General features: G+C 37.6%; 7 protein-coding genes and 2 non-coding genes across 11 annotated transcripts; 7 read left to right on the plus strand and 2 right to left on the minus strand.

The window, feature by feature from the left end:
- Positions 1-138: 138 nt before the first annotated feature.
- nuo-1 (NADH dehydrogenase [ubiquinone] flavoprotein 1, mitochondrial) lies at positions 139-2448 on the plus strand. The gene is made up of 6 exons (NM_063975.5): positions 139-195; positions 244-404; positions 473-1117; positions 1240-1403; positions 1460-1781; positions 2193-2448. The coding sequence occupies exons 1-6, from the start codon at positions 147-149 to the stop codon at positions 2289-2291; spliced, it is 1440 nt and encodes a 479-aa protein (NP_496376.1). The 5' UTR covers positions 139-146; the 3' UTR covers positions 2292-2448.
- C09H10.4 (uncharacterized protein) lies at positions 2443-2764 on the plus strand (the record flags this gene model as incomplete). The annotated part of the gene is made up of 2 exons (NM_001393185.1): positions 2443-2529; positions 2576-2764. The coding sequence occupies exons 1-2, from the start codon at positions 2527-2529 to the stop codon at positions 2762-2764; spliced, it is 192 nt and encodes a 63-aa protein (NP_001379526.1). The 5' UTR covers positions 2443-2526.
- Positions 2765-2780: 16 nt separating this feature from the next.
- On the minus strand, positions 2781-6059 carry C09H10.5 (the record flags this gene model as incomplete). 3 transcript variants are annotated; one of them, NM_001381587.1, is made up of 4 exons in its annotated part: positions 3274-3472; positions 3817-3995; positions 5171-5262; positions 6053-6059. In NM_001381587.1, the coding sequence occupies 4 exons, from the start codon at positions 6057-6059 to the stop codon at positions 3274-3276; spliced, it is 477 nt and encodes a 158-aa protein (NP_001367268.1). The 3 variants fall into 3 exon arrangements, with proteins under 3 accessions (NP_001379079.1, NP_001367268.1, NP_001254277.1); NM_001393186.1 differs by lacking the exon at positions 6053-6059 and having other exon boundaries at positions 2781-3472; NM_001267348.3 differs by lacking the exons at positions 5171-5262; positions 6053-6059 and having other exon boundaries at positions 3817-3962.
- A 704-nt stretch (positions 6060-6763) lies between these two features.
- Positions 6764-8356, plus strand: C09H10.9 (YqaJ domain-containing protein). The gene is made up of 8 exons (NM_063978.7): positions 6764-6909; positions 6967-7218; positions 7273-7487; positions 7533-7669; positions 7719-7828; positions 7873-8011; positions 8060-8187; positions 8232-8356. Exons 1-8 carry the CDS (start codon positions 6820-6822, stop codon positions 8262-8264), a joined length of 1104 nt encoding a protein of 367 aa, NP_496379.2. The 5' UTR covers positions 6764-6819; the 3' UTR covers positions 8265-8356.
- Positions 8357-8482: 126 nt separating this feature from the next.
- Positions 8483-8644, plus strand: C09H10.20. Its single transcript, NR_101748.1, has one exon. It is a non-coding gene; the product is annotated as an Unclassified non-coding RNA C09H10.20 (non-coding RNA).
- A 269-nt stretch (positions 8645-8913) lies between these two features.
- Positions 8914-10372, plus strand: nasp-1 (Protein NASP homolog 1). The gene is made up of 4 exons (NM_063979.6): positions 8914-9050; positions 9102-9468; positions 9518-10093; positions 10152-10372. The coding sequence occupies exons 1-4, from the start codon at positions 8938-8940 to the stop codon at positions 10242-10244; spliced, it is 1149 nt and encodes a 382-aa protein (NP_496380.1). The 5' UTR covers positions 8914-8937; the 3' UTR covers positions 10245-10372.
- Positions 10373-10462: 90 nt separating this feature from the next.
- apc-1 (Anaphase-promoting complex subunit 1) lies at positions 10463-23107 on the plus strand. Its single transcript, NM_063982.6, has 15 exons — positions 10463-10579; positions 10633-10962; positions 11007-11436; positions 11722-11868; positions 15052-15139; positions 15623-16214; positions 16813-17276; positions 17871-18698; positions 19410-20265; positions 20674-21276; positions 21327-21458; positions 21943-22187; positions 22239-22356; positions 22408-22895; positions 22944-23107. The coding sequence occupies exons 1-15, from the start codon at positions 10526-10528 to the stop codon at positions 23014-23016; spliced, it is 5448 nt and encodes a 1815-aa protein (NP_496383.3). The 5' UTR covers positions 10463-10525; the 3' UTR covers positions 23017-23107.
- Positions 11873-13509, minus strand: glb-4 (GLOBIN domain-containing protein). The gene is made up of 7 exons (NM_063981.4): positions 13365-13509; positions 13107-13319; positions 12952-13059; positions 12737-12901; positions 12605-12690; positions 12174-12324; positions 11873-12119 (listed from the first exon to the last, which is right to left on the minus strand). Exons 1-7 carry the CDS (start codon positions 13469-13471, stop codon positions 11915-11917), a joined length of 1035 nt encoding a protein of 344 aa, NP_496382.2. The 5' UTR covers positions 13472-13509; the 3' UTR covers positions 11873-11914.
- Positions 13533-13655, plus strand: C09H10.18. Its single transcript, NR_051659.1, has one exon. It is a non-coding gene; the product is annotated as an Unclassified non-coding RNA C09H10.18 (non-coding RNA).
- Positions 23108-23145: the final 38 nt, after the last annotated feature.

Raw genomic sequence — 23145 nt, forward strand, 5'->3', positions numbered from 1 at the left:
CAAATAAAATAATACTTTTAAACAGCTTAATAGATATTTTTCAAATTTTCGTAGCATTATTGACTGGAAAGCTATTGTTTGAAATGTTTATTGTGCTTGCAGATTTTCCATCGATCTTTCATTTATCTCAACTATTTTTTTCAGGGATGGCTTCGGCAGCAGTCTCTCTTGGGGCTAGGCTAATTGGACAGAACGGTAGGAGCTTAAATTTCAATTTCAATTGTTTTAAGACTATTCTTTCAGTGCCGAAGGTGGCTGTGCGCGGAGTCGTGACATCAGCCCAGAATGCGAACGCTCAAGTGAAACAAGAGAAGACATCGTTCGGAAATTTGAAGGACAGTGATCGTATCTTCACCAATTTGTATGGTCGCCATGATTATCGATTGAAAGGAGCCATGGCTCGTGTGAGTATTTATTTGCCTATTTTCAAATAATCTATTCGACAATTTAAACGAATTTTATAATTTTTCAGGGAGACTGGCACAAGACGAAGGAAATCATTCTAAAAGGATCTGATTGGATTCTCGGAGAACTCAAAACTTCTGGTCTCCGTGGAAGAGGAGGAGCCGGTTTCCCATCCGGAATGAAGTGGGGATTCATGAACAAACCATTCGATGGACGTCCGAAATATCTCGTTGTTAACGCTGATGAAGGAGAGCCAGGAACTTGTAAAGATCGTGAAATTATGCGTCACGACCCACATAAGCTCATCGAAGGATGCTTGATCGGAGGAGTTGCAATGGGAGCTCGTGCCGCCTATATTTACATCCGTGGAGAGTTCTACAATGAAGCTTGTATTCTTCAAGAGGCCATCAACGAGGCCTACAAGGCCGGATATCTCGGAAAAGACTGCCTCGGAACTGGATACAACTTTGACGTCTTCGTTCATCGTGGAGCTGGAGCCTACATTTGCGGTGAAGAGACTGCTCTTATTGAATCGCTCGAAGGAAAGCAAGGAAAACCACGTCTGAAGCCTCCATTCCCAGCTGACATTGGACTTTTCGGTTGTCCAACAACTGTGACCAATGTTGAAACTGTAGCTGTGGCTCCAACAATTTGTCGTCGTGGTGGTGACTGGTTCGCTTCGTTTGGACGTGAGAGAAATCGCGGAACCAAGGTTAATAAATGTTGAATAATGATTCAAAAGTGGAGCATTCAACGTCAATTTTTAAATTCGATTCTTCACTTCTTTCTTTTAAAATTTCAATTTTTGATTTAAAAAAAAAACCGAAATTTCAGCTTTTCTGCATCTCCGGTCAAGTCAACAATCCATGCACGGTCGAAGAAGAGATGTCCGTTCCATTGAAAGATCTTATCGAGCGTCATTGTGGTGGAGTCATCGGTGGATGGGATAACCTTCTTGCCATCATTCCAGGAGGATCTTCTGTCCCACTTATGCCAAAGTAGGGGTTTTTTTTTTACTTTAAAAAAATTGTTAAAATTCTAATAAATCTTTTAGGAACGTTTGCGACACAGTTCTCATGGATTTCGATGCCCTGGTTGCTGCTCAATCTGGTCTTGGAACCGCCGCGGTTATTGTGATGAACAAGCAAACTGATATCGTTAAATGCATCGCCCGATTGTCACTTTTCTATAAACACGAATCTTGCGGACAGTGTACTCCATGCCGTGAGGGATGCAATTGGTTGAACAAGATGATGTGGCGTTTCGTTGATGGAAAAGCCAAGCCATCGGAGATCGATATGATGTGGGAACTTAGTAAACAGATCGAGGGACACACTATTTGTGCTCTTGGAGACGCTGCTGCATGGCCAGTTCAGGTAAAACTATTAGTTTATTAAAAAAAAGGAAATTTTGAACAATTATTTAGAAATAAAATTTTTAAGCTTGACGTGCAAAATATCTCGTAGCGAAAACTACAGTAATTCTTTGAATGACTACTGTAGCGCTTGTGTCGATTTACGGGTTCGATTTTTTGAAATTAAATTATTTTCGAATAGCAAGAGCTATATTTCATTTGCATTATTTTCTCATTTTCAGCTTAATTTTAATATTTTATCGATTAATCAATTATTCCATTGAAGCCCGTATATCGACACAAGCGCTACAGTAGCCATTTTAAGAATTACTGTAGTTTTCGCTACGAGATATGTTGCGCAATACTTATCCTCAGAATTTTATGTTCCCGTAGTATAATCATTTAAAAAAATTCAAATTCCATTTCTTTGCAGGGACTCATTCGCCACTTCCGACCAGAACTCGAACGCCGAATGGCCGAGTTCCACAAGCAAGTTTTGGCCGAGCAGGGAGCCAAGCAGATCAGTCAATGAAGGCCGTTTTAGTGTTTGTAGCGCTGACTTTTTAATACCTATTACTTTTTTTTTCATTGTATTTTTCATTTTTCGGCTCGATTTCGTCTCCTCCCCATTTTTTTAGATGTTCTATAGTAAAAGAATGAATGAAACGAATAAAATTTATATATGGTTGGTTGCCTAGTTGTGTTGCTAGGAGCTGCTCGGAAGCCGGCTCGCATTTTCAACTTGACTCCAGCTTCAGCTTCACGTTATGGTTGGTTTCTTTATTTTAAATTCAATAGTTATATTATTATTTCCAGATTCCATTCACCTCTGCTCTCTTCGCACTTCGTTGTCATGTCATTGACCTTCTGCCAACTGGACTGATGTTTCTTGGGATCTCATATGCTCTTGTCATCCGTGCAATGTTCACATCAGTCGTAGACAACTCTTCGGATAATTCCACCTTGTCCGTAGAAGATCTGACCTACAATCTGTTCAATATTTAAATTTTTCAACCTCGCTGAATGAATGAGGTTTTATTGTTTGACATGAATGAAAATTGAACAGAATTATAGAATAACACAGAGGAGGGCGAGAGGTATTTTTGGGCGAAACAAATAGAAACGAAGAACCCGCGTAGGTCTCAGGGGGGAGCCGACGATAGTTGATTCGAGGGAAGAGGGGAGAGGGAGAAAATACACGAATGGAAATGGAATTCTACAGGTAATATATGAAGGTTCACATTATATTGAAAGGGCACTGGGTGTTATCTAGATGCAAAATTTTACGATTTTTGCGCCAAAAATACGGTAAGAGGTCTCGAAAAGACAAATTTCGATAATTTTTCAGTTTTTACCTCACTAGTCAATCTGTTAAAATTTGAGTGTTTCTAAAAAAAATTCCGAGACCTGGAACCATATTTTTTTAGCCAAAAATTCGAAATAATTCTCATCTGGATAAATTAAAAGCAATAGCTGAAACTAGACGAGACTACACACTAATGGAATCTATTCTGTTAGAGGTGAAGACTGGTCCACTCTTTTCTCGTCATCTGATCGTACATGTAGTTGTCGAATTTCGTGTGATCTTCTACGACGACGTGAGCATCGCGAACGTTATTGTCATCCTTCAGTGAACAATTTGAGGCAAAGTTATGCCCGAGGTGATGGTATAATGAAGATCGACGATCCTCGAAGGCGCTCGTTGGGTCCAATCTGAAAAGAAACTCGTTAAAAAATATATTAATTTGTCTTCAAATATTATACGGACGCGAGAATTTGCGGCAGGTCTTCTTGACACGACAAGTTTTCTGATAAATTCGAGAAAGTGTGTGCCTTTAAAGACTGCTGTTTTATCGATTTGTCATAGTTTTTCTTGAATAAAAATACTCTTTAAAGGCACACACACCTTTTCGCATTTAACAAATTTGTCGTGGCGAGACCAGGTATCATGTAATAAAATAAAGCGAGATTTTCAAAGCTTTGATTTTCCGGAGAAAACATCAATTTTTAAATTGTTTTTTTTTTCGCATCCATGTAATATTGCCGTAATTACTAACAAATCCTTGACTCCTTCGAGAAATTCGACCTCTTCCCACAGAATATAGCTGGTATAATACTCTGTTATAGGCATATCCTTGACGGTGATGCACAACAAATTCATGAACATCGAGAATTGTTCTTGTGACGCCTTCGACATGTCCATTTTGACGAGATGCCGTTTCTCGAGCACGCGTCTCTGCAAAAAAAACGTTGGATTAATTTGGTGAGAGCACCCAGAAGCTGAGAGTGCATGACGGCTGGATATGCAATGTGCTGCTGCTCTAAACGCCTCATTTTTGCTAGTTTTTTTGTGCGAAACTTGCCATTTTTCTTCCTTCTTTTCAGTCGTTCATCGCAAAAATTGTCAGTATTTCAGACTTTTCTGTTCAGAAAAAAAGTCAAGATGCGAAAATTCGACACTTTTAGGGTCGCAGATGGGTCTCACCGCGATCCAAAAGTTTTTGGTAGTATTTTTATGGTACTTTTGGAGTCCGATCCGTTTTTTTTGCATTTTGAAAGGATTTTTGAGCAAATTTCTGTTTTTCTGTGATTTTCAGATTTTTAATTAATATTTTTGAAAAGGAAAATTACAAATAACAGTTTTTCAGTAGCGAGATCACAGCCAGGGAAGTCGTTTAAAAAAAATGTGTTGCTCTAGTTGGTATGATGAAAAAAAAATTGTTTCTTTTTTTTTTGGTTTTGGAGATATTCAGTTTTTTGTTTTTAGTCCAAATAATTTTTTTTGGCAGATATTTTAAAAATGTGGTTTTAAATTTTTTTAAATGGTTTTTTAAAAGTTAAAACTAAACCAAAATCGACATTATTATTTCGGTTTTTTTATCTCAATTTTTAATTTTTAGTTTTTTGATCCAAAAAATTTCGAGATCCATTCGAATAACCATAAGTTTGTTTCTCAGAAAATTTGAATTTTTCTACATAGTTTTGTGTTTTTCTCCGTATTATTTCTCACATACACCCCTTTTTTTCAATTTCCAGACCACAAAATAATTGGAATTTTTTTTGAGAAAAAGGAGAGCAGGGGAGCACACGAGAGACATATATCTCTAATTGTTATTGTCGTAGTCGTCTCGATTTTCAGCGCCGCAGACAGACGAGTAGGCGACGACGAAAACAAGGCAAAAATGGAGGCAAAAAGGATATATCCGCCCAGAGAACTGGAGTGAATCATGTATTTTTTGTGTTATTTTGTGAAAAATTATTTCTTTTGTGACTAGAGGGCAATTTTCAAAAAAAAAATGAAACGAAACTTCTAAAAAAGCCATAAATTTAAAACCAAACAATGACGATTAGGGGATATCCCTGGATAGTTTCCGGGCTCTAATCCAGGCGAGCACACAATTCATTGCTAACCTTTGCTTCTTCGGCTGGATTGGCTATCGCTGAGAACATGCAAGTTAGCAGGATAAAAGTGGTGGCCGGTAATCGCATAACTCCAGCATCGACTGAAAATTTGAAATTTGCAATTTTTCATGAAAAATTATAATTATTTTTGTTGGTAAGCAAAGAAAAGAGAATGAATTTTTATGAATTAATGAAAACAATTTTTTAAAAAGCCACAGGATTTTTAAATGAATGAATAATAACCGATTACAGAGGAACTGAAAAAAAACTGAAAATGAGTGTCTGTCTGAGCTTCTGACACTGCTTCTTCCCTCTCTATGCCTCCCCCGGCAGCAAAACAACTTGAAAAACAACAGCTGATTTGGCATTGGAGCGTCTATGCAACCGTATCGAGTCTCTGCGTCTCTCACTCTCGCTACGAATGTTCCAAAAAGGCCGCCGTGAAGAAAAATGAGAGAGAGAAGGTTCGTGTTGAGAGACGGAAGAGAGGGCAGAGAGAGTGGTTTCAATGGAAATTTATGATTTTGTTGGAGAATTTTCTTTAGTGAATAGTAAAATATCACGAAAAAATCTAAAGATACTTGGAAAATCTGAAAGCAATTTCTATTACAGAGTCGCGAAATTTTTAATTTTTGCGCCCGGCCTCGACACGGCAATTTTCGTCAGATACAAACAAGTGTGCGCCTTTAAAGAGTACTGTAACTTCAATTGTTGTGGAATTTTCATCGATTTTTCGTTAAAAATATTAAAACTTAAATAAAAAATAATGAAAATTCGATGAAAATTCCGCAACATGTGAAGCTACTCTTTAAAGGCGCACACCTGTTCATATTTAACAAAAAACATTTCGTGTCGAGACCGGGCGTCGTGTTTTTAAAAATTAGCACTCACCACGCATTTTTTGCATCAATTTCAGAATATTTGAGATTTCCAAAAGCTACAGTGAAATATGAATACAACAAATATTACACAAAAAGAGATCTGAATGGGGTGAGAGCAACGAGAAAGACTGTCAAATCTCCAATTAGGGGCTGAAAACGAAAACAAAATTCTGAGTCGGGGCGGGCAGACGTGATATTATGTTGTTGAATTCTATAGGGAAGGAATCTACGTTACTAGGTCTCGAAGCGACCGGAAATTTTATAGAAAAGCTACGAAAAAGGGGTTGCGCCTTTAAAAAGTATTCCATTCAAGTCTCACTTTTTTGTTTCAGAAAATTATTCGATCTGCGAATTGTGGAAGGATATTCGTAGCAACTACAGTACTCCTTAAAGGCGCACACGCTTCATGCCTGCTCTACAATAAACATTTTCTATCGTGTCGAGACCGGCTACCGTATTCTTTTGTAGGAATTGAAACAATTTCGCATCTTGGCATCTGCAAAGGACTGGAAAAAATGTTTTAAAAACCAAAAATTTGCAGAAAATAGGTCATTATTTAATTACGTCAAAACGCGTTGTTCTGAAACTGAAAAAAATTAATCTGGAAAATTAAAAAGCTGACGTGACCTTAGATTTGAAAAGAAAATGATATGCATAAAACGTGGGACCTGTGGAAAACACGATGACGAACGAACCTTTGAAATCAAAGAAAAAACACATTATTTCGAGTTAGTCTAACAATTTCCTGTACGATTTTACAATTTTCCCGACGAGCAAATGCCTCGGAAGCGTTCTAGATCCGAAAACTACGAGGATCACATTGCGATTCATCATACGCTTCAACCAGTGACGTTCATTGAGGAAGAGGTAATTTGAAATTCTATGAGACTTTTTTTTTTTAAATCTCAATCTCATAATTTTCAGTTAATTCTGGTGTGGCGATTCCCAGTGGACATATCCCAATCTTCTATCGGTGGACGGACAACTTTATCAAATGCCTGTACCCTCATTGCTCTGAAAATTGCCGAGCTCGTCCATATTCATGACATCAAAATGCCAATACCGTATCCAACTCGAAATGATCGTGTGGCGGCCGGTGCTGAGAGGACGCAGCGGAAACATTATATTCGTAGCTCTGCAGATGAGACGGTTGTGGATAACAATGGTTTTGAAACTGTAAGACTTTTTAGATTAAGCTTAATTATTGGATTATAAATTTCTTAATTTCAGACTTGCCCACCGCGACTTATTGGTTGTCTGATTAATGGGATTGTGGATGGAAATGACACTTATTCAAAGCACGCTGGTGACGAATCTACGAGAAATTACAACTTGCCAGATGCAATCAAAGCATGTGATCTTAGTTTTTCGGAAGTTGATTTCAAACTAACTACTGGATCAATCAAAGAATCTCTACCAAAACTAATCAAGATGGCTGTTCGGCAGTAGGTTCAAAATTTCAAATTCTATAAATTTCCGGCATTTTTCAGTCCATTATTTCAATCGGAAAGTCGCCTTGTCTTCATCATGATGAGCTGTGTTCGAACAGTTTCGATTATTTTCGATAGAAATCAGGACACGCTAACTCTATTCGACGCACACCAGCATTACTGGCCAGATAATAAAAGTAATATTTTATAGTTAAGCTTAATAGACCAATTAAATATAATTTTCAGAAACTTATAAGCACGGCGCTCTCATTGGTACTTGTAGCTACAGTAACTTGCACTCATTTGCAAAATGGATAGAAAATTTTGTGTATCCGGATGTCGCCGACCATGTTAATGTGAGGATCTACATTTTTTTTCACCTGTCATTACAAAATTTCAGGCATTTGAAATTTCGCTGATAAGAATTACGGAAGCCGGCACTAACAAAGCTCAAGGTGTATGTAAATATCCGGATAATAAATTCACAACGATCCGAACGCCAGTTTTCCAGGCTATGAATTTGCAGGAGGACAAAGAAAGTAAGTTTGATAGTGATTAAACGAAATTCAACAAAAACTAGATTGCAGATCTGAAATTGTCGGACCATCCAGTTCTCCTCGGCATTCTCTCCAAACCCCCAATCGTAAAATGTGGAGTAAAACGACGACACGACTCAGAAAATGGGGAAAACGAATTTACAATAAAATTAAAGAAGGTATTGAAACACAGCAGTTAAACATAATTTTAATTTCTTTTCAGAAATCGCCTAAAACGACTTCTGAGCGGACTTAATTACAACTTGGAAGATTCTCAACAATGTGCCATCGAGTTTTATGTGATATACAGTTTTTCTCTAGTATTTAGAATAAAAGTTTTTAATAAATTCATTTTGTTAAAGAACTAGAAGGAAAATAGGCAAAAGAAAATGCAAAAACAAAAAAGAAAAAATAAAGAAAACTCCAATTGCTCGTCATATGTGATGCGTTACAGTAATATCTGTGCGGCACGCAGACGCAACATTGCACAGCGCGGGAAAATTTGTTGTTGACAATTTAAGTTTATACTCCCAAAAAATTGTTTTTTCTCTTTTCAAATGAAAGTTTTGCTGAAGTATTGTGTTTATTTTTGTTTAATTAAAAGTTTTTAAGCGGCGGCAGTGTTAATAAGTGATTCAAGCTGGAATTATCAACTGAAATCAACCAAAAAATCGGCCTGTCGGTCTGTTCTAGCGGTAGAATTCTAAAAACATCATGAATACAGTTTATATGTTTGTTTAAAAACATTTATTGATAAACCTTTTCGAAACGTACTAATTCCCGCCGTATGGCCGGTTTTTAGTGGACTAGGCAACGCTCGGTTTCTAGGCTCTCCCGCGCTATTATACTCATTTGAATTTATCCGCTTTTTATTGAATTTTGAATATATATCGAATAGTATTTATTTTCAGATATTAACAAATCAGAAAATGGACACTGAAAACATCGCCGACGCCTCTGATATTCGTGTGAAGGATGCTTCAGGAGATTCAGATGAAAAAGGAAACGGGACTACTACAGAAGAAGAGACTGTCGAGCAGAAGTAAACTTTTGCTGCAGAATATCATCAATAAAATCACTTTTCGTATTCCAGAGAGAAGCGTCTCGCCGAGTTGCTTGCAGCTGGACGCCGTGCGTTGAAAGTTAACGATATCGACAAAGCATCGGATTCGTTGAGTGAGGCTACTGAACTGAGCTCCGAAATTTATGGAGAAAACCATGAAAACACGTTCGATTCTCTTTACTATTATGGCATGGCCACACTGGAATTGGCGAAGGAGGAGAGCCAACTTCTGAAAGGTCCAGGTGAGAAGGAAAGCGGAGATGAGGAGCAAGCTGGAAATTCTGATGACAAGACTGACGAAGAGAATGGAGAAACGGAGAAGGAGGACGGAGAGGAATCCGGTGAAGAAGAGGACGATGATGATGATACCATGAAATTATCATGGGAAATTCTTGAGGTTTCTTATTTTATTCAATGATTTTATGCTTAATTGTGATTATTTTCAGACAGCTCGTTGTATTGCCGCTGCCAAAATCGAAGCTCTAGAAGCTGAGCAGAGTGGAATCAGTGCCATTGAGGAATGGAACCTGAAACTCGCTGATGTACTGGTTCTCCTCGGCGAGCACGGAATATCAGATGGAAAGTATACTCAGGCTTTTGAGGACTTGGATCGTGCCCTCAACATTCAGCGCAATGTTCTTCCACCGTCGTCGAGAAAAATCGCCCAAACCTACATTCTCATCGGAAACGCGTGTGCTAGCGATGCGAATTACGATGAAACCGTTCAGTACTTCGGCAAAACCAAGGACGTACTCATCGCCAGGCAGACTGAGTTGAAGCATGAGCTGGAAAGAGGTGTTGATGATAAGGAAAAGAAGTCTGAATTTGAGAATGAGCTGAAGGAGCTTGAAGAGATGATGCCAGGCGTTGAAGAAATGATTGCTGATGCTGTGCACTCTGCAGCACAAGTTGAGGAAACTAAGAAGGCCATTAAAGCGCAATTCGAAGGATTCACACAAGTATTGGCAAAACTTCCACAAGAAGCCGGTGATCAGAAGGAAGCAAATGATATTTCTAGCTTGGTACGGTTTGAATTAACTTCCCGTAGACTTTTTAAATATTCAATTAACAAATTTCCAGGTTCGTCGTCCAGCAAAACGAGCAGTGGATGCTCCAACTGACAATCAAGCAGTGAAGAAAGAAAAGGAGGAGGAAGGAACAACTTCGATCTGAATATTGATAACCTGTAATTCTAAATATTTCATCATGATCTGACCTACTGAACTACTGATAATGTATCAATTAACATTTTATCTGTTATCCGAATTTAAGGATTCTAAAGTAAAACTTGTTCTGTATATATATATTCGCCATATATTCGTTTTTATAATTTGTTTCAAATCTTTTTCATACTTCCAAAATAATTTTACTATTTAAAACAGGATTTTCAGCTTCATTCAAATTCGAATTATACTTGTATGAGTGAAGAATTTGATGATTGCCATTGGAAAAATATGATCTCTGCTAATAAACAGTTTGATATTCAGCTGGGAGATGAAATTGGAAAGGTAATTTTTTTTAGATAATTAACAATTTAAAAAAAGTAAACTTAAATTTTCAGGATTTCTTCACCCAGGATACAGTGGTCTGCGCGTTTCGAAACAAGGAGAAGACCACGGATTTTGTCTTCACATCGGGTCCAATTATTCTCATTTGTGATGGAACGACGCGACGGAAGATGATTAAACGACGGTTCAAAATGGAGTTTGATATCAAAAAAGTGTTCTTCCACTCGTTCATTGTGACTCGAAACGCTGAAAAGTTGGCAACTGAGAATTGTGGTGGACCTGATACGAAGCATCGGGATTATTTGGTTGTGTGCGGTGAGCATAAGCTCCAGTTCATATCGCTTCCCGACTATCATTTCTATCACTATGAAATTCCTTTTAAGGTGAGAATTTAGTTTGAAATTCTGATAATTTCAAATATTTCCAGCTTCGCAACGTGTTCTCCTGCTCGACAAGTCTTCTGGTCGAACGGTTCTACGATTCATCCAGCGAACAAACCTTCCACCATCACGACACATTTCACCTCTACTCGCTATCCGGTCCATTCGGCGAGCTTCTCCCGGTTATCTACAAGACAAGCGGCTACCATCCACAATGGAAATTCTGTTGGCAATCGCATCGAGACGAGGCTGGACTCGTTGACGCTCAGCAAAATTACGTTGTTGTCTATGATCAGAAGGAGAAGACGCATCGGATTTATATGGCACGAGAGACACAAGAACAGGAAGTTCACGCAGCGATTCGATACGTTGAAGCACTCAGAAGACCGTCTGATTCAACAATGTTCGCGTCGAGTTTGGCGCCGAATTCTGCCGGCAGAACTACGCATTTTGATCCGACACTCAACTCTCCCGCCGGTAATTTTTGAAAACTTGAGCTTTTGGATAAATATATTATTCGTATTGTATCAGACATTCAAATCGTCAATATTTAGTTAATTTACAGTGATTTAAGTTAAAAACCAAAAAAACCTCGTTTCGAACAGGAAATAATTCGATTTTCCCCAAAAACTACTAAAAAAATCAAATGTTAAATTAGAAAGAGTTGTGATTAAAAACTAAAAAATAAATATTTTCAATTATGATATAGTGTGGAAGTCCGAGTTAATTTATATTCAACAAAAAATCATAATTATTTTCCAGAAAATGTGCTCTCCGAAGTGATCAGCTCGGAAATTGATAGCCGCTCACCGTTCACTCCTCATCTGCGATCCGGTTTTGGACATTCTACTCCAAACAACCCGAACGCTCCAGGCTACCCTGCAACACTTCCAACACCGAATTTTGAAGGTAATTTTTTTTTTTAATTCATAAAAATTTATTAGCACCATTAACCTCAAGTCGTGGGCGATCGTGCACGATGATGATGATCAAAATTTAAAAGTGTTATGCTTCGCCGTTGCTGATGCGCTCGTCCTGGCACTCGATTCTGTTTGACTTGATCTTCGAGGGGGCTCAATTGAGACGTCAACTTGAGCAGTTGAATGTCGCAATTATTTAGAAGAATTGACGGGTTGTTGGGAGAAGACATACGGCGGTTTCTGAAAATACGTGAAGTGAGAATTATAGCTGATGTCCGTCAAATTGTTACATACCGTAGTGCTGTGAAGTCTTGGCTATTCCTTTGAAGAGCTCCACCCGCGCGGAACATACTTCTTCGTCGATATGGAGTAATTGGAGATGATGGCTGAGTTGTTGTAGTCGTCGAGTTGCTCTCTGTTGAGCCAAGAAGAGCACACATTGGAGCTAGATTTGAGTAAATTAGAATATGAATTTAGCCAACAGAAACCAACAACAAAAAAACTATAAAACGAAAAGCACACGGCACACAGCAAACCTAGAAGTTAGTGTATTTATTGTTATATATATATATATATATACGTGGTGAGAAGGAAAGTGTAGAAGCGAACAAAATCAACTGAAGAATATCGAGAAAACTATCTAAGTGATCTACGAGGTGGTGGTGGGCGGTGTTTAGATGATGGTGAGCTACGACACGAATGTGAATGATGAACTTGAGACGCACCGATTGCCGGCGACATGTTCGGTTCGAGAAAATGGGAGGCGGATCGGGAACGTGATGAACGCATCGATGCCATTGAGATTATCGAGCTGGAATGTTTAGATTTTTTTGTGGAAGATATGGAAGAGCACTTACTTTGTAATGCTTAACCGAAGAGGTGTCTTTTCACTTGCACATCCCTCATATCCTCGTTTCATTGATTCGATTAACATGCAGGAAAACTGTCTCCAAGACTCACAAACTTCTTCTTCTTCACTTTTCTCCGCTGCCCTAGACCTTATTCTCAATATTCGCCGAATTCTGAAAACCAGTTGATTTCCCACCCGTGATGTAAATTGTCAAAAAGTTACTTGCTATCCTCTGTGACAACCCGCATGTACATTTTGCTCATGGCGATCGGAAGTTGTTGGGCAAACGGAGCCCAAAAGCAGTTGTCATTTCCCTCATTCATATAATGTCTATAAACATTTTTGTGAGTGTTGTCCCACCCACGCATATGACTAACCGATGGCGTGCTCCGAGACGGAAGGAAAGCGTCTTGATCATTTCTGGATCACATTTGTGAACTTTGATGAGTATGTTGAGAAAGTCACGAACTTGATTGATGATGTTGAGAAATTGAGCATTTTCCTTATAGGTAGCGTGCATAGTCTCTGGTAGATCAACAAGAGCCCATACCCATGTGGGTGTTAACTCGGCGGATTTGAGCCAAGCCTCACTGAAAACAATTGCTTTTCAGGAACAGTCTGAAAAAAGAGCTCACCTAATGGCATCACTCAGAAGCTGTGGATCGTGCGAGTTTATTGTATTCCACGTATGTACTACATGTTTTCGATGTGTAGATAGTTGACGAGCAGACTGATTGCCCATTTTGTTGCATAGTCCGGAAGATCTCTGATACACTGAAAATGAGCTTCATCATTAAGTATCTCATCTATCCTAACTGAGCCAATCGTAAAAGAACAGAATGAATCAAAGAATGGATTTTCTCTTTTCTATCTGTTTATAGCAACGGAAGCTTCAAAGAGAGTAGAAAGAGCACACAGTTGTTTAGCATGCTCTTTTCGCGAAGGTGAATAATGAATAATTATGGGTATTCGAATATGTTATGATGAGCTCACGAGGACGTAACATTATTCAAAGAAATAGCTGAAGAAGTTGTTTTTCAGACATTCTCGTCGAAGATGCAATTTTCACAGAAAAAAATTGAGAAAGGAAGTGCGTCGATCTTCTCAAAGATGATTATATAAAGAGAAGAAGGTCACTCATGTGATAGGAGGTTCAAAACAATGAAAATGCAGAGCCGATTTCTTTTTAAAATCGAGTAAAACTTGGAGCGGCCGCCCGACTTAACTAATAGCGTCCGGAATATGATAAATGGGGCGGCGTCTTGGTGCTTCAGCATTGCAAGATGAGACCAGCAGCAGATGTAAAAACAAAATACGTCCTCGACTAAATAAGAAAAATGATTGACAACGACGTCCGATGTGTTCTGGCAGCTATAAGGAAGAAAAAAGACGTGGGAGGGGAAGGAGGAGTCGAATTGCACACGATATTCTGAATTTCGTTCTGAAATTCGTCTCGAATGTGAACAAAAGTTCTACGATGAGAAAATCAAATTAGATTCGGGGGTGTCACCGCGACTGAACTCTGATTGACGAGAGAGCCTATTGACTAGAGAAGGAGATCTGTGAATGTGAAATTTGAAATCGAAACAATTTGATTATCTTCTCTTCTACGTCAAAAAGGCGTCCGATAGGCGTGAGAAGCACTCATGAAAATTGGAGAGGGAGACCCCCTTTTTCAAAAAAACTGAATTAGACTTTTGAATGAAACGGATATCAGATGAAGCTTTGAAACTTTTCGTGGACTAACTCTATAGAGATCTACAACGAGATTATTAGAGCAACAAGGCCTGATCTTGAAAACGGAGCTCTAAAGGAGCTCCAAACTAGATCAACCTAGCTGCTGCTGCTGCAAGAAATAGAGTCACACTTCCGGGCTGGAAATAGCAAAACTGGAAGAGTCGAGCAATTTGTTGTGTGGCGCCTCATATTCCACGTAAGGCCTGTTGAACATTGCCGCCGCCGAGTGTGCACACCGACAAAAGAGACTTTGTGTTGCTGCACATGTGAAATTGTAGATATGTATAGCCCTGAGGGCGTAAATCACATTTGCATTCGGTGCTCTTTTCGTTGTCGTCGCATCGCCAAAAGAATCTCTCTTTTAGAAGAACAAGGCGTGTACAGGAAAGACACAGAGATTAGTGTGAGCCATTGAAAGAAAAAAAGAGTTTGCTTCTGTTTTCATCCTCCTCTAGGCTCAGTCGCTGACCAGTAAATTTGTGTGTGTGTGTGCCAGATGAACCCGTGAATAGGTGATGAGGCCAATGAAGGCACAAAAATAAAAATGAGGAAGAATGAGAAAGTATGTACTTTTTTTTATTTCAGGCAACAATGACTCTCAAATATGGGCAACTACTCCGAATACGCCACGAGTTATTGCGAGAGGAGGTCTCGAACGGAATATACATACTAGGTACAGTTAATGAGAAATTTCGTTAAAGAAGGAGCACCTCGAAGGAAAAGAAAATTTCGGAAAAAAACCTGAATTTGCGAAGATCTAAAATATCGCCGAATTTTCTTCGATGCAGCAGCTGGAATATAGTTTTTTTACTAAGTTATCACTTTTCTTTGCATGTTTTGGTAATTTAATTCGCTTTAATTCCTTGATTTAAGCATAATTTAAGTCGCTAGAGCATCCAAAAATGACCGAAATTGGATGCCTATTGGCATAAATATATCCAAATCGACGAATTAACACAAGATAAATGACAAAAGTATGAAACTTGTTCGTCTAATGACGCCAAAAAACCAAAAAAAAAAATTTCGGTTGTTTTTGGGCCTATTTTAAGTTGTTTTTAGGGAAAAACCCACAAACTCTACCCATCTTTTTTTTTTTGAAGAAAAAATAACAAAAAGTAATAATATCGAATATAATCGAATATTCTTCTATTTCCAGAACACTCGCCAGAATGGTCAATGAGGATGCACCAGGAACAAGCACACCGGCTGCTCAGTCTAGACTCCAGACAACTGCTTCACCATTCCATCGAACTCATCTCACACAAATGTGCCGTCGCGGGGACACCAATGCATCGTTGCTTCGGGACTTTACCAGAATGATACGCGATACGCCAAGGAACTTCTCGAAGAATACACAGCATGGAAATGATCGTGATTTTGGAGATCTTGAACGAGATCCTGATGTTGATCTACTCTTGTCGAAAGTGTGTCTGGAATGTGTTTATGTGGAACCGAAGGAAGGAGCAATACCGAAAGCCAACAAGATCTTCATCTCGAATTTCTTGTCAGATATGTACATTAATTTGGTCTCAGTCACCGGAGAAGTTATGAAGATCATCCCAATATGGAAGAATGCGGAGACTACACGAAAAAATCTATTGGAGAAGGGAAAACACGAGCCGTGTGTTGTAGACTGTGTGGATGCGGCATTTGTTATGAAGAGTGGGATTACTGTAGTTCTTGGTTCGGATTTCACGACGGCAATGTTTGGAGGCAATGAACGGATTGCTCCGATTTTTATCAAAGAGGTAGCGATTTGAAGGAGGAGTAGCAGAGTTATCACGGCTGTTGCATAAAAAAATTTCGACCAAAAAATCGAATTTATCAAAAAAAAAAAAACCAAAAAGAAACAATAAAAAAATCAACTTTTGATTTTAAACGGGAGAAAACTCATATTTTTCAACGAAAAAAAGATTTTTGCTTTTCTTTTTTATGTTTTGCTGAATTAGTGTTGTAATTATTGTCAAAAACCCAGTTCCCAAAAAAAAATTACAGCCCTGCATGAAAAAAAAGAAAATTGCGAAAAACCAAATTGAATTTATTTTGAAAAAATCTTGAATATATTTTTTAAAAAAACTAAAAAAGTGAGAATTTTTTGGTTTTGTTGCTCTAGAAAACCAAAAAAATTAATTTTTCGCTACAATACCAGAAAACCAGAAAAGTTCCAGTGATGTCGAAAAACAAAAAAAATTACATTTTCCCCTTTTCCTGAAAAAAAAAATTCACGGTTTTTTTAAAGCATTATTCGGCTTTTTTCTATATCGTCTATCAATATTACATGCTGATGACGAGAGACGCAGAGAAAATCCTAGAAAAATAATTTTAAAAAATATTTAAATTTTGCAGATGAGCAATCAACGCGTTGGTCGAAAATTCCGCCTGTTCAGTTTTGCTGAAAATCGAATTTTTGCTGTCAATGAGATGCGATGCATCGTTGTCGAAATCCCCGAGACTGTCACTTGTAAATCGGCAACCGAACTGATGAGAACATGCTTCTTGCACCTTGATCGAGATTTATCGAGAAAACTTTTAATTAAGTGGAGATCTGTAAAACGAGATGTGGATACGGAACGACTCGATTTGGATCGAAAAGAGATGATCGATGTCGCAATTTTTATGCTGGACAATGTTGGAGTTCGAGTTACAAATGTGGTGGCTCAGGAGAGAGCTGATAGTCCAGAAGGTCATGGAGGAAAGCAAATGAGGCCGAGAATGTCTGATTCGGAAGTTCTTTCAATGATGAGACAATTCTTCGAAGAAATGACGTTTAGACCAAAATCTGAAGTTATAACCGAGGATGGTTATAAATGGTTCGTATCATGGCTGGATCAGAAAAAAAATCGAAAACGAAAAGCAATAAAACACTTTTTTTTTTGAAAAAAATGCACTTTAAATAGTTATAAGTTCGAATGTATTTTTTTTGGAGAAAAACAAATTAACTTTTCAAAAATCTATGAGTCAATTTTCGAACAAAGCGAAAAGTTTCATTTGCCAATTTTTTTTATTAAAAAAATCAAATTTTTAAGGGTTTCCGATCATTTGTCTCGGGAAACACTGAAAAATATATTTATTTTGGATAATAAGCACCGAATGTTTCGGTTTTCTTGAAATAAATAAAGAAATTATATTTTTCCCGCAAAAAATCTACAAATTTTCGATATTAAAATATAATTTTTAATTTTTTTGTCAAATTTACATCTTTTTTATCATCAAAATCGACAAATTTTCGATAATCTTATTTTTTGATTTTATAGTTTTCCCTGAAAAAGACCAAAATTTTTTTTAAAAATAACTGGCAACTAAAGTTTCGGTATTCTTAAAATAAATAAACCCATTCCCGCAAAAAATCGACAAATTTTTGATATTGAAATAAAATTATTTTGAACAAAAAAAAAAATTTTCAGTCATCTTTCCGTGGAACTTGATCCAAATGGTGAAGGATTCGTGCACACTCAAGATCTCCTTCACGCATTTCATTCACAATGTGAAGATTGGTCAATTAATACAATGATGCATTCCATTCTTCTGGAACTCATCCCATACGCGTATCTTCTGGCTAAAGTTATGAATTATCGTGCATTCGAGGAATATTATGTTCAACTATTCAAGCATCTCCTCTCACAGATTGCTATCGAATTCAAAATTCCGCCGGAAATTCATGAGAAATTTGTTGGCGCGATTCACATTCCGAAGCCGTGTTGGTCATTGAATAATGTGATTGCACATATTATTTGTGAAAGAACAACGCCTGAAACTATGGAATCAATTCCAAAATTTATATCAAAAAGTAGTGTTCGCCTATTAACAATCCTTGCTGTTGGAAGGAAGTTTATCGGTATGGGAACAAATATTGATATGGATTGTGAACGATGGTTGGGCAAAGATTGGAAACGTCGGATTGGATTGTCTGGAGATATTCTCAAATCATTCCGAAGAATTATGAATGGAAAGAGTTCGAATTCTGCAGGACGTGCTAGCCAATTGATTGAACTATTCGAAATTGGATCAATTACTATCGACTTTATGGTTCTTGCGGTGAAAGTGCTGATGCTCAAGTTCCAGACAGACGCATTCGCTGGAGCACAGTCTATAGAACCGAAAAAATGTATCTATGCGACTGCAGATGAGATGATTAGTATTGCACATCTTCGATGGAAAAATGATATACGAATGCATAATGTTCAATTAATGCTCAATTCTTCTCGGCCAATTTTGATTGCCACCAATATTCTGTACGTTTATTTTTTGACAGACTTGCCAGGAAAGCATCTGGAGGTTCCAATGGACTTAAAAGTCCAAGTTCTGAAAAAGAGAACTGAAAAATATGAATTTTTAAATCGAAATTTCAGAACTGAGCTTCCAAAGTTGCTCGGAACAGGCACACTTTCAGTGGAGTTTTCAGATTTTTTTGGTTTTTCGATTTTTCGATTTTGCTCAAAAAAAAAACTGGAAAAAAAAATTTCGGCGGCACCGCTGGTGGTATCAGACAGAAATTATGATTTTCTTTTCTAAAGATATCACTAGTGATTTTTAAAAAAATTTGGAAGTTGATTTTTGAAAATAAAATTGTTTTTTTAGAAAAATTCCAATTAAATAAATCGCGAGTTATATTTATTGAGCAAACCATAATCCCTGCTTTCTGCCACCAGGCGGTTGCAAAAAAAAATTTCGGCCGAGAAACAATTAATTTCGATTTTTCATTATATCAACTGAAACAAAACGTTTTTGAAAAACATTTTTTTTGGTCCGAAAAAACCCAAAAAATCCATTTTTGCCAAAAACACCAATAAAACGACATCCCCCAGAGCACCGGTAGTGAAACACTTAGAGCATCTTTGGGAGCTCACCGCAAGCTCAGATCTGAAATTTCGCAGCTCAACGTTCATATTACCACTTTTACACCGTTTTCTAGTAAGTAAAAACAAATAAAATTTGTTTTTCAGGCGAAAAAACGAGGATGACAACATGAAAGAGCTGCAAGATCGATTCCTCACCCAAACATCGTACCGCACATTCTCTCAACCATTCGGCCGAGCATTCCTGGACTTCCGAACCGCTGTACCATCATTGCTCACGAGTATTTACATCCCTCGTTTGAATGTTGGTGGAATGATATATCCATCTCGTGTCACATGTGATCCACCAACAACTGAAATCTTCAAGCTCTGCACCGAATGGGGAAACTTCTACAATTCACTTGCGTCGGCTCTCCGAATCGGTTCCAGTGAGACAGTTCGAATCGATAACGAATGGATTGTGATGGTCTCGAAGAATATTAAATCGACTGCCGTGATTGGTGGAATGACGTTGGGATTCGGTTTGAATGGTCATCTGGCTCCATTCAATATGTATCATGCTCATCAGATGCTCTCCACGTTTGACAAGTTTCATTCGGTGGCGTTGCTCATCGGTCTTTCAGCCTCTAACTTCACAACATGCGACGTCCAAATTCATAAGATTCTGGCAACATATCTCAGCTTTTTGATGGGTCCCACTCCGTTGGAAATCAAATTAGATTTCACTATTCAAACTGCTGCAATATCCGGATTGGGTCTTCTATTCGCCGATTCAGGGAACATGACAATCGCAAAGAAACTTGTAAACGAGATTGGAAGAGCACCGAATCGAGACGAAGAGCCAGTAACCGATCGGAATGCCTATAAGCTTTCTGCTGGATTCTCTCTTGGGCTTATCATGCTTGGGAAAGGAAATGGATCCGCGTCGACGGTGATACCATTTAAACAGAATATTCCGCCAATGTCACAACGATTGATATACATGATGAATGGAATGCGACGAGTATGTTCGCAAAAATGTTGAAATTAAATTTTGAAATTTTCCACTAAAATCTAGACCGCAAAAAATGATTTTTAAGTTTTGTTTTCTCTCAAGATAATTTTTATGGAAAACTGTCATCTGAAAACTGTGTTGATTTTTTTTTCAGAAAAAAAACTTTTTGAAAAAATTTAATTAAAATTTTGTTCATGTTAATGAAAATATAAAATTATTTTTTCTCCAAAAAAAATAAATAATGACCAAAATTTTAGAAATATATTCGAAAAATCAATTATCTAAAAGAAGAAAAATTGTCAAAACTTGATTTTATGGAAATGTGAAAACTTGTTCGTGGCGAGACCGGCTACCGTACTCTATGTGAAAAATCGCAGCAATTCGAAACTGTAATAAATTAAATTTTATAATTTTCAGGATAAATGTGTATTCCTTCCACAAGTGGCCCCTCCCGTAGTCAATGATGTTCCAAATTTACCATTTTCCAATGGCGGAATGATGACATCAAGTCAAGTTGCAAATCATGTCAAAGAGAGTGAATATATCAATATTCATCAATCAGCTGAACCTGCTGCAATTGCACTTGGAATGATGTTCATGAAGATGAATAATGAGTTTATCGCCAATGCTCTAGCTCTGCCTGGTACAATAACCGAACTGGAACGTCTGAAGCCTGATTCCATGTATTCTCGAGTACTCGCACAGTGTCTAGTTATGTGGGATTCGATTGAGCCGACACATGATTTTGTGAAGAGTCTGATACCTCCAGTAATTAGAGAATATGCAACCGCAGCTCTTCACTTTGGAGTTCCGATTCGTCGTGATGAAGATGGAGAAGAGGTTCATGAAGCAATCAATGATGCTGAGGAAAAGTATTGGGCAGAAATTGTAGACAAGGGAACTGTCTCTCAAACATTCCTTTATGCTGTTTCGGCTGCTTGCATGGCTATTGCTTTGAAATTTTCATCGTGTGGAGGACCTAATGAGAAGAATATTGTGAACACTGCATTCAGAATTATTGTGAGTCACAAATATTTTATATCTTCATAATTTTGATAATTAAATTTCAGGAATACTACACAAAAATTGTGATGCCTGATGGAAAATCAAACAAAGACATGGGAAGTATCCGAATGTGTATCTACAGTGGCGCCTATACACGAACAAGTTGCCTGTCGATGCTTATTACGGCTATGGCAATTGTGAGGGATTTTTTATTACCCAGATTTAAAAATCGAAAAACGAAAACTTTTCAATTTTTGAATTTGAAAAAACGAAAATTTCAGTTTTTCGATTTTCCGATAAACAAAATTAGATTTTTAAAAATCATATTTTATGGTTAATTTTTTGACAATTTTTTCGATGTTTTGGAATATCGAGAAATCGAAAATTTTTGTTTTCCGATTTTTTAAAATTCGAAGAAAAAAATCTAAAACTTTCGTTTTTCGAGCAAAAAATACGGTACCCGGTCCCGACACGACAAATTTTGTTAATAATATACAGATGGGTGCGCACCTTTAAAGAGTACTGTAGTTTCAAAAAATTTGTTGGTGTGAAATTTTAGAAATAAATTTTTAAAAAAATCTATAATAACTCCAAACTAACGAAAGTTTGAGACTACAGTACTCCTTAAAGGCGCAAAGAATTTTCGCATATGAATAATAACTTTTCATTTGAATTTTTCAGCTTCGCGTCGGAACTGGAGATCTAGAAGTGATGAGATACGCACGTCTCCTACGTCTTTGTGATAAACCTGAAAGTGATTGGATTGCCACTGGGAAGAAGCATTTCGAGCAAATGGTTGCTCATCAGGCACTTGGAATATTGATGCTCGGAGAAGGAAGATATGCATTTAAGAAGGACGATCTTTCAATTGCACTCACCATCATTTCAACGTTCCCAACCATTCCACAAAGCGTTTCGGATAATTCGTAAGCATATTTTTTTCAATTTTTCAAAATAAATTTGAAATATTCTTACAGACACTATCACCAGCCACTTCGTTTCCTGTGGAGCATGGCTGTTGAGCCGAGACTTCTCGTGCCATTCGACATTGCCGAGAGCTGTGTGGTTGAAGTTGATGTGACGATTGTTATGAAGGTATTTCTAGATTATTGGATATTTTATTCAATTAATAAAAAAAATCTTCAGCCAAAAGATGGAAATGAGCCGATTGTCTACAAAGAGAAGGCTCCGTATCTTCTTCCACCACTCGAGGACCTTCAGTCAATTTCAATTGGAGGTGGCAACTATCAATTGGTGCATATCAGTCTACAATCAGAAGATCAGGTGAAAGTGATGAAGGATATTATGACAATTGGACAAGGACGCGTGATGCTCAAAAGATATGGTGTAGATTCGTCGGAAATGAAGATAAAAGAAGCAACAACACTGTATGATGATACTCCTAGCTTGATGAGCATGTTTAATAATGAAGATACTGCTGTGGAACTTGACGAGTATGAGATTCAGTGTATGATGGAGAAGATTGACGAAGGGATTAACTTGAATAGCTCAGACGAGTATCCAAATGTTCAAATTGAATTGAGTTGTGTCAGAGATGTCACTGAACGAACAACTATGGATTTGGCACAATTACAGAAACGATCCTTGAAACTATTAAGTGAAAGTCTTGATCTGTAAGTTTTATTTGCTTGTTATGGAAAAAATAAAATTTATATTTTCAGCTGGCAGGATGAGGTCAACGTTTCAAACACAATCAACGGGTTGGCTGATGCGGTCCAGGATATGCAGATCTAACGGGTTTCTGCGAATTTACCTTTTTTTAAATGTATTATTATGCTTTTTCAAATTGAACTATTTATGAATAAATTGATCGAAACTTGGTCATACTTTATTGGGTAAAATTTCTGATAAAATATTACAAGA

Source organism: Caenorhabditis elegans, chromosome II (assembly GCF_000002985.6).
Source record: "Caenorhabditis elegans chromosome II".
In the NCBI taxonomy this organism is placed as follows: Eukaryota; Metazoa; Nematoda; class Chromadorea; order Rhabditida; family Rhabditidae; genus Caenorhabditis; species Caenorhabditis elegans.